The 10,505-nt window shown below is 36.6% G+C and overlaps 1 protein-coding gene across 2 annotated transcripts; it reads left to right on the top strand.

The window, feature by feature from the left end:
• On the top strand, nucleotides 1-9,144 carry LOC133854711 (glutamine-dependent NAD(+) synthetase). 2 transcript variants are annotated; one of them, XM_062290967.1, is made up of 14 exons: nucleotides 1-165; nucleotides 257-490; nucleotides 953-1,258; nucleotides 1,699-1,922; nucleotides 2,148-2,251; nucleotides 2,880-3,014; nucleotides 3,246-3,414; nucleotides 4,237-4,372; nucleotides 5,059-5,197; nucleotides 5,528-5,704; nucleotides 6,082-6,249; nucleotides 7,478-7,573; nucleotides 8,482-8,610; nucleotides 8,710-9,144. In XM_062290967.1, the coding sequence occupies exons 2-14, from the start codon at nucleotides 297-299 to the stop codon at nucleotides 8,932-8,934; spliced, it is 2,202 nt and encodes a 733-aa protein (XP_062146951.1). In that variant the 5' UTR covers nucleotides 1-165; nucleotides 257-296; the 3' UTR covers nucleotides 8,935-9,144. The 2 variants fall into 2 exon arrangements, with proteins under 2 accessions (XP_062146951.1, XP_062146949.1); XM_062290965.1 differs by having other exon boundaries at nucleotides 1-490.
• Nucleotides 9,145-10,505: the final 1,361 nt, after the last annotated feature.

Genomic DNA, 10,505 nt, shown 5'->3' on the forward strand with positions numbered 1-10,505 from the left:
TTTCTTTAACCCGTCCGAGGGGTCCGGGAGTCGAAACCCGTCCAACACTCGGTGCTGACTAAATTCCAAACCGTTACTCAAATTCCAAACGCCCCAAAAATTTATATAAACCCTAACATTGAATCCAATTCCATATTCCACAATTGATTCACAAGCATCGACGAGGTGAGCGAAAGTCGTAATCTTTCATTTTCTCAGCAATCAAACAGAGCTTAACAAAGTTTCGGTCTTTTTCCACGCAATCCACTGCTTTTAGTTGTTTGGTTTGAGCTCAGAGAAGAAGGAGATTGTTCGAGATGAGGCTGTTGAAGGTGGCCACGTGTAATCTGAACCAGTGGGCTATGGATTTCGATATCAACTTGAAGAATATCAAGGAGTCCATAGCCATGGCTAAGCAAGCCGGTGCGGCGATTCGGCTCGGCCCCGAGCTCGAGATCACTGGCTATGGGTGCGAAGACCACTTCTTGGAGCTCGACACCATCACTCATGCGTAAGTTTTCTCTGCTTTGTTACTGTTATATTAATATAGAGAGTTTGGTTTGGTTTTGGTTTGTCAAATGTTGTTTGGAAAGGACGTAAACTTGGAGCTCAATTTAGAAGAAAGTGTGTGGAGAAGGGGGTGAATTATGTGGTGCAAAGGATTTTTACTGAGTAAATTTATGTGTTGAAGGAAATTGGTTTATTTGTTGATTTTACTTGTTAAGTATATCAATTGTAAAACCATAAATAAAAAAGTGTTGTCAGATTCTATGGGTAAATGATTTAACGGACGACATCATGATAGCTGTGTTACAATGCTATGTAAATCTTATTTTGTGGATTGAATTTACCTGGGATTTTGAAATCCTGGACACCCAGCTCTTGTTTGACGAAAACTGGTTTTGAAAACGCTTTGTTTTCATGAGAAGATATTTTGATTACCTGCTGATGGCAGTGTTTGATGTGCTTGCAGATGGGAGTGTTTGAAAGATCTATTACTTGGTGATTGGACTGACGGCATCTTATGCAGCATTGGCATGCCTGTCATCAAAGGGTCGGAGCGTTACAATTGTCAAGTTCTATGTTTTAACAGAAAAATTATTATTATACGCCCGAAGATGTGGCTTGCAAATGATGGCAATTACAGGGAACTCCGATGGTTCACGGGATGGAAGGAAAGAGACCAACTTGTGGACTTTCAACTCCCAGTTGAAATTTCTGAGCATATATCACAGAAAACAGCGCCTTTTGGCTATGGATTCATCCAGTTTATAGACACGTAAGTGATAACATTACCAGCAGTTGTCCTTCTGGTAACTTATACTGCCCGTCTCTTTTGTAGTTACATGCAGTGAAAGGTTGGATTGGCAGGTGCAACTGAAGTTATGGAAAATTGTGTCACTGCACATAGGCCCTTTTATTATTATTTTGTTTGATATAAAGAAATTAGATAGAAAATATCAATGCCTCATTCTTCCTATAAAAGTTCTCTTACAGATCCCATAGGCGCATAGATATCAACTAATTACAAAATCATGGACATTATAAGAAAATTTTGTGGGATGCCGGAGGCTGTAGGTGCCCCCACATATTGTTTAGGTTGTTGTATGCTTTTATGCTTGTTCCAATGCTCAAATAAATCGAAAACTTTTATGGGTTTTCTCACTTTATCAGACCCTTGATGAAATGTTAAATGTCAAGCATTTTTCTCATTGTTAGAGCTGTTGCGGCTGAAGTTTGTGAAGAGCTTTATAGTCCTGTTCCTCTTCATGCTGAACTTGCGCTGAATGGGGTTGAAGTGTTTATGAATGCAAGTGGAAGTCACCACCAACTCAGAAAGCTTGATATTCGGCTTCGTGCTATTATAGGTGCTACTCATACTCGTGGAGGGGTTTACATGTACAGCAATCACCAAGGATGTGATGGCAGCCGCCTTTACTATGGTACATACTATTTCTTAGTTGAATATATATTTGCACTTTAGGGTTGCTATTTATTTTCTTAGTAGGAAAAACCAGGAGCAGTCCATTTTTCTATCTATGAACATTTTACGTTCTGTTTGGTGCTTGTTTTAGTTTACCTCTTCTGCTAACCCCACTATTTAATATAGGTTTTTTTTTTGGGATGAACTTGTTCAATTAATGTAATTAATATGTCACTTGTCACAGATGGATGTGCTTGCGTTGTTGTAAATGGAGATGTGGTTGCTCAAGGCTCACAATTTTCTTTGAAGGATATTGAGATTGTGGTTGCTCAAGTAGATCTTGATGCGGTATGAAACATCTTGGATTCCTTGTGTGTGCATGTATGTGCACAGGTGCATGTGCCTAAGTGGTTGGTTGATGAATTTAACGAACAAAACTATGTAGGAGTTGCCCTAAATTACAAAAGAAAGTTGTTGGAGTGATGGAATGCAAATTTTACATTGCAATATATAGTGGCATTCATTCAGCAATATCAAATCATATCTACAGGCACTATACGACATAGCTTCAATTTATGTTGATAAATACTAGTGCATAAGCATGTAAGTTTGGGATTTGGGTTTGTCAACTTAGATTGCTACTTCGAAAATAAATCACCCATTACTACTCTTCCTCTATTTTCATTGACAATTATGTATTGCATCAATTCTATTCTATGATTCATATTTACACGTCACCCTGTCAATGTATGAGTTGTTTGAGTATGTACTGGTAGTTGTTGTTGGTTGTTTAGCAAGCCTGCCAATACAAAATACTTAAGAGGTCTCTGAAAATAGGCATTTACTTTGATACCCGTGCTGTTAATATGATATTACTTGCATCAATTCAAATTCATTGCATTTCTTTGGATTATAACTCTGCATTGTGAATATAAAGAATTGACCTTTGTTCCTTAACTTGTTTGCTTGATCATAGGTTTCTAGTCTTAGAGGATCTATAAGTAGCTTTCAAGAGCAAGCAAGTTGCAAAACAAAAGTTCCTTCGGTGGCTGTACCATACAAGCTTTCTCAGCCTTTTACCCTGAAAACGTGTCCTTCCACTCCACTTAAGGTTAGTTCTTGGTTCAGAAAGGACTATTTAACCAATTTCATGTTGGTGGGATTAGGGCTTCACTATAATTGAATAAACAGTATCAAAATAGCAGTCTTGCTTTCACATAGAATTTTTCTGCAAATGAATTTAATTTGATTTCATTTGTGATTACGTAGTTTTTGCCAGTGGAATTCTTTTCACAAGAATGTCACTAATTATCAAACTCTTGCTAAATTGAACATGATTCAGATTAAGTATCATGATCCTGAGGAGGAAATAGCCTTTGGACCAGGTTGCTGGTTATGGGATTATTTAAGAAGAAGTGGAGCTTCTGGTTTTTTGCTTCCTCTTTCTGGTGGAGCGGATAGCTCCTCTGTTGCTGCTATAGTTGGCTGCATGTGCCAGCTTGTTGTAAAAGGTTGGTTTTATTAAGCATAACATATCGACTCGGTACTCTTGTACTGTGCATTTCACATTTCTGTTGACTGTCAACTTTTGTTTCAAATAATTAATGGGCTACATGCTGCATTTAATATAAAAGGACCATTATTTTAGGATGAGTTCTTACTAGTTAGGTGGCTTCTCTTGTATATTCCTTGTGTACTTGGAGGCGCCTTATGCATTTAATGATATCTCGATTACTTATAAAAAAAATTATTTCAGGATGACTGGCTGGGGTGGGTGACCAATAACAGGCTTTTGTTAGCCTCCAATTTGATTACCTGTAATATTGTGTTAGTTTAACTGAACAGTTAAATCATGCTAAACTAATCAAAGGCTAGAAAGAGTTTCAATGAGCCAATCACTAGCCATGGCTGTTTAATAACTCATAGATGGCCTAGTGCACACTGGTGAATTTAATTAGGTGGATAAGGAAGTCAAGACTTAAAAAATATTTCAGAAAGGACGTCTATCCATTTTAGCCAAGAGTGGTAATCTGAAGATGTTTACCAAAAAGTACATGTTATTGTTTGGAGTCGTCTCTTTGTATAGAGTGAAGGATATTTGTGTTGAATTGGTCAAGTTGATTATCAACTTCCTCCAGAGCATGAAACCATTGTACTAGGGCTGGTAAAGTGTAACTTCTGTGGGGTTCCTGGCTGTATCTTCCCTGCCCACTGCCATAAGTACTAGGGGTGCAGCAGAGGCAGGAAGAGAGCTGGACATATTTTACAACCCTGACCCAAGTGTTGTATTTTCTGATTGTAAATTATTAAATGTGATGCACATTTACATGCAGAAATAGCAAATGGGGATGAACAAGTCAAAGCTGATGCAATTCGTATTGGAAATTATACTGGCGGACAGTTTCCTACCGACAGCAGAGAATTTGCAAAACGCATATTTTATACAGTATTTATGGGATCTGAAAACAGGTGGGTCCATGTACACGAAACCAATGCTTTCTTGTAGTGTCATATTTTCTTCTTGTAATTGTGTTAAAATGGGTACTCCATGGTGAACACCATAATAAGCATAATTTCTCAAAATTTTATTTTGTTTATTTTGTTTTTTATTTTTATTATTATTATTTTAAAAAAAAATATCTCCTCTCCTTTTGTTTCATGTGCTGGCCAGACCTTTGAAAGAAATTAATAGCAGATAATTCTTTCAATGGTACGAAATAATTGTATTATTGCAGGATACTTGACATTACATTGAAGAAAACCACTCTTCTCTCTTGGATGCTGTATGAATTTCATGTGACAGTTGATTGCAACCATTAAAGTGCCAGGCAATTCCTTGTGTGGCTTGGCATTTTGACTAGATTATTATTGGCTGGCCAATGAAAGATATTACCTTATGAGGCCCATCAAGGAGTGTATATGCGTTCTGTAGAAAACCATAGGTAGTGAGAAGGCTGTATGATATCTCCAAGGAAAGACACCAGGATTCATTTCTAATAACACAAAATATTTTGTGATATTAATAGTTTTATTGCCTGTAGACTGCATTTCAACAAGCCAATTAGATTTTAATTGAATAAGTTCCTTTTCAGATATTATTTTCAGCTTACATGCTGAGAGTATTGTAGTCCACTAACAGGGTTTGTTCCTTACAGTTCTGAAGTCACAAAGTCACGAGCAAAGGTACTAGCAGATGAGATTGGCTCATGGCATCTTGATGTTTCCATAGATGGTGTTGTTTCTGCACTTCTATCTTTGTTTCAAAAACTTACAGGAAAGCGACCACGATATAAGGTAAAAAGATTCTGATTCTGTTTCTTCCAATTATACTTTTTGTTTTGTGCTCAATAATTTTGGGTCATCAACCAAATCACTATATTGGCTTTGCTCCACCTTTCCGAGGATATGTGATCTTAATGTTATAGAGAGATTGTGTTTCCTTTCTTTCTCTTTTTTGTTTAATATGTTTTATGGGGTGATTATCTGAGAACTTGTGTTATGCTTTCCATGTGGTACATTGGGCCTTTTTCTTAGTTAAAGGAGTAGATATTTGACCATATTAACATTAGCAAGTGTAAGAAATTATGTTTGAATAATTCTTCAATCTGCTGTTTGTTTTTACAGGTAGACGGTGGATCTAACATTGAGAACTTAGGCTTGCAGAACATTCAAGCTCGAATCAGAATGGTGCTGGCTTTTATGTTAGCATCACTCTTGCCATGGGTGCACAACAAACCCGGATTTTATCTTGTTTTGGGTAGCTCCAATGTGGACGAAGCATTGCGTGGTTACCTAACAAAGGTATCATACAATTTTAACTTATGCTACAGGTTAGATATTGCTTAGACAACCTTCTTTATAGCAGTGAAACTTGTTAAGGGGTCATCCTGATCCATGTCTGTCAGGTGTGGATTTGTTCTTCTTTTTTATTTTTTCCCCCTCTAGGTTTTATATATTATATTGATTTTTTTGAATGGCTTACTCAAGCTCCTCAAGTTCTGGTTTCAACTTTGTGACATATACTCAATATATGAGTTAGTTGGGCTATTTCTCTATTCTGTATAATGTTGATTTGCCTAGATTCTGTCATAATTAAATTATATTAGAACTCATGTTTATCTTGATTCTGTTGTTATATTTCAACTATGCTAGAACTCATGCTCATCTCTTTTACTCAGTATGATTGCAGCTCTGCAGATATTAATCCAATCGGAAGTATTAGTAAGCAGGATCTTCGAGCATTTCTACGATGGGCTGCCATCAATCTTGGTTACTCATCCTTGGCAGATATTGAAGCAGCCCCTCCAACTGCTGAACTGGAGCCTATACGTTCCAACTACAGTCAGGTAATGGATTTTCTTTCAATTATGTACTTTTTTCTGGTAAAGAGAGTTAAATGATGGGAATAACCACGAAAGATATTCTTTCTTCCATTTGATTTTAATTTTCAGGATCTACCAATCGTATAATTAGTTTTCTGCATGTTTGGTAAACTTTTGTAGAACTCTTTTCACTTCTCAAATATTGAAAACTCTTCTCAAATACTAGATAACCTAATGGATTTTTAGATGTGGCCCCCACCACTTAACATTTTCCAAAACAAACCACAAAAGTCTTCTCAAAATACAAAACACTTTTCATAAAACATTTTTCAAAAAATAAAAAACAAAACACTTCTAAAAAAAATTAATTACTATGAACTTCCGGTGGCCCTGCGGTGGCTGTCAAGAGCTTATGGTGGCCCTCGCAATGGCTGCCATGAACCTTTGACGGCTTTGTGATGGCCGCCATAAACTTCCGATAGCCCCGTGAAGGTTGCCATGAACTTTTGAAGGCCCTTGCGGTAGCCACCATGAACCTCTAATGGCCCCATGGTGGCTACCATGAACTTCCAGCGGCCCCACAGTGGTTGCCATGAACCTCAGGCGGCCCGTGGTGGCCACCATGAACTTCCGATGGGCCTCGCGGTGGTTGCTACAGGCCAGCCACCATCGTGGAGGGTAAATTGCATTAGTTTTTCTTTTTCTTTTTTCTTTTATTTTGGGGAACATCCTTTAATTTTTTATTTTTAGAAAATACTTCTCTAAATTTTACCAAATGATTTTTCGTTTGTAGACCCCACATACAATATTTTTTTCAAACATGGCCCCCACCAAATCAATTATCAAGTTTTACCTTTTTCAAAACTCAAAATCCAAAACACTACTCAAAATGTTAGCAAACAAACCCTTTGTGTTTGTTTAAATAATGTCCATAACCTAAAATGCCCACATCAGATAACATGGATTGTCGACAATGTGGAGGCTAAATCTTTGTAGTATTTAAATGATCAAAATTCTTCATCTCAACACATAGTTAATGGTTTGCTTTTGGGTGTCTTGACTCGCATTGACATTCTTTGCTTTAACATTTGCAAATTTTCTTTCTTGTTACTGGCATTTCATCTTTATGTTTTATTTTTGGGTGAAAGACTAGGTTATAGATGGGTAAGTCAATACTATACTTTTGCTGGGAATTCTAATTCTATGTTGTATTCATAAAAAAAGAAGTCTAAGTCTATGTTGTGTAAAACAGCTAGATGAAGTGGACATGGGAATGACATATGAGGAGCTCTCCGTCTATGGAAGGTTGCGGAAAATTTTCCGATGTGGTCCAGTATCTATGTTCCAGGTCTGTTTTATGTTTCACTATCTCTCATGTAGCTTCAATGTTTTTACTTCCTCTTGAATTAGTCTATGATAGGGAATCACAAGGTGGTGTAGTTAGGAGAATCTTCTTGCTTGCTTCAGATCAAGAAATATTCTTTATGGAGTGCCTCCATTTTTGAATTGTCTTTGATCAGATTTTTATGGTTATCTGAAAATTGTAGTGGTAAAATAGAATTATGATAATAAAGTTCATCCAATCAAAGGATGCAATATCAGAAGAAAATAAAAAATGAATATTCACTGAAAATAATAGCAATACAAGACGGAACCAGTATAAGTTAAGCATAATCAAAATCATACCAGGGACATGTTACTTGGATCCTGCTCCATCTGTCTTTGCATTATTAAACCTCATTGGAGTTTCTTGGCTTCTTCCATGATCAGTTTTTGTCTTTTTAGGTTTTTAGAAATGGGGCCGTAGGTTTGCCAGGAAAAAGTTACTGGCCGCAGAAAGCCTCCATTATGCTTGTTTTGGCCTTCGGATGAAGAAAAATAATCAGACATCTCAAGGGTTTTATATTCCATTTTTGAGTTCAAAACTCCTTTACATGAACTCTTTTCACATGGATGGCAGATGCCACCATGCCTCATTCTCCCTTTTTCTAATTTTATTGTTACTGTGCTTTTTTCAGCTTTTCTCTGGGTATGTTCTCTATTTTTATACTGGGTGTTTGCTTGGACTGTGCCCCCTTATTATCTATCAATACATTTACTAATTAAAAAATAAACTCATTGAATTAGTAGTGTTGGTATTTGTCCTCTTTCTTTACATATGGGATAACTTTCTGCATTACCAAATCTACAAGGTGATTTGATCCTATTAAGTTTTTTATTTATTTTTTTATTATTATTATTATTGTGGTATTGCAGAATCTCTGCTACAGATGGGGTGCAAGATTAACTCCATTGGAGGTGGCTGATAAAGTAAAACACTTCTTCAAGTACTACTCCATAAATCGACACAAAATGACTGTATTAACACCTTCCTATCATGCTGAGGTAAGAAATATTTGACCAGCCTGGGAACTTTATTAACAAATCTTTTATTCTGTTTATCCAAATCCAGTAAGAGCTTACACCTTTCTAAATTAAATGCAGAGTTATTCACCGGAGGATAATCGGTTTGATCTTCGCCAATTTCTCTACAATGCAAGATGGCCGTATCAGTTCCGCAAGATCGACGAACTCGTGCGCGAGTTGGATGGTGACAAAGTTGCCATTACAGAATCAGGTGACCATGAAGACTTGGGAGCTACATCACATGGTGGAGGAGGGCTAGGAGTTGCTGCAGCAGGCTCAGGCAATCCAAATGTTGGATTTTAATTGAAATAAGTACAACCTTACACGTGAACTAAATTGGTGCAAACAGATTTATTTGTTTAGTTTATTTCTCGTCATGTTGGTCTTTATGTAATTAAATTGTATTCTTAACCATTTTTCATGGGTATTTATCACCCCAAATAATTGTAACTTTGCCTCATGTCAAGGCTACTCTATATTTATTCACAGATTTAAATAAAAAAAGATTTATAATATCAGGATTTGAATTAAAGAAAGTTTGAAACAACTCACTTCTGCATGATGCAGGAGACTATTTAATGCTCCATTTGTTGTTTATGTCGTAAGATATTTTCAACGAAATCATTTTTCAAAAAAGATGATTTCCTTAAAAATATTTTTCAGCGTTTAGTTATTATGAAAAAATTACTAACAGATAAAATTACCGGCGACGAGATTTCGTCACTGACCGGTAGGATTCTGGTTATTGTTGCTGGATTCCAGCGATGAAAGCCGGAATCAGGGTTGGCCGGATTCGGGTGAAGGTGGCCGAAACCTGGCCATTTGTGTCGGATTCTGGTCAGTTGGCCGGAAGCCGATCGTTCTGGCCAAAATCCGGCCATTCTTTCCAGATCCCGGCCAGTTGGCTGAAATCCGGCACAATACCGCCGGATTTCGGCAAGTTTAGTCGGATTCCAGCAATGGTCGACTGCTTGAGCACGAAGGTCGAATGCGTTGTTTAAAAAATGGTCGATTGCATCTGCCGTTTGAAAAAAATGATTTACACTTTTAAAAAGCATAAATCATTTTTCGAAATTTAGGTCAAAACGGAAATCATTTTCAGGTTGACAATTATTTTTGCCTCCAGCAAACACCTCGACATTTTTCAAAAAGTATTTTGCACCGAAACAAACGGTCATGTAATTTACGAGTGGAATTTGTATCTAGTGGTATCTAGTTTCCTCATAACTGAATTTTTCATTTAGCAGCTTCATGTAATTTTTTTTTAGGGGAAAGTATATTTACTTGCACCAACTACAAGTAATTTGCATTATTCCTTCCAAACTTTTAATTGTTGCAATGCCTCCACCCCCTCCCCAAATTACCATTAGGGCTAAAATGTCCCACTTTCGTGCAATTTAGAAAAAATGACAAAAATTCAGGATATATATATTATCTTTTCATTTTTTCTAAATTTGTTATGAATGGTATTTTTTGTTATTTCTAGTGTAAAGTATACATTGCAATGGCAATGATAGTTTTAGAGGAGAACATTGCAACAATTAAAAGTCCGGAAGAGAGAGACCTTTCAAATTGCTTAATAATTAGAGAGTAAATGTACATTCCCTTTTCTTTTTCTTTTTCTTTTTTTCTTTCCTCCCTATAATGAGGGCCTTCCATTCCAATCTTATTAAATCACGTCTCACATTATGAACAACTTTTTTTTTTTTTAATCCAAATTGGGTTAAAACAATTGTTCGAATGCTGACATGTGTCCCACGTGTCCTTAAAAAGCATGCAATTTTTACATGCATATTTAATAATACGACAAAATTTCTTCGTTCCAATAGACAAAACAAACCAAAAACATATTCCCCACACACAGGCACCAAGAA

Source organism: Alnus glutinosa, chromosome 13 (assembly GCF_958979055.1).
Source record: "Alnus glutinosa chromosome 13, dhAlnGlut1.1, whole genome shotgun sequence".
NCBI lineage: Eukaryota > Viridiplantae > Streptophyta > Magnoliopsida > Fagales > Betulaceae > Alnus > Alnus glutinosa.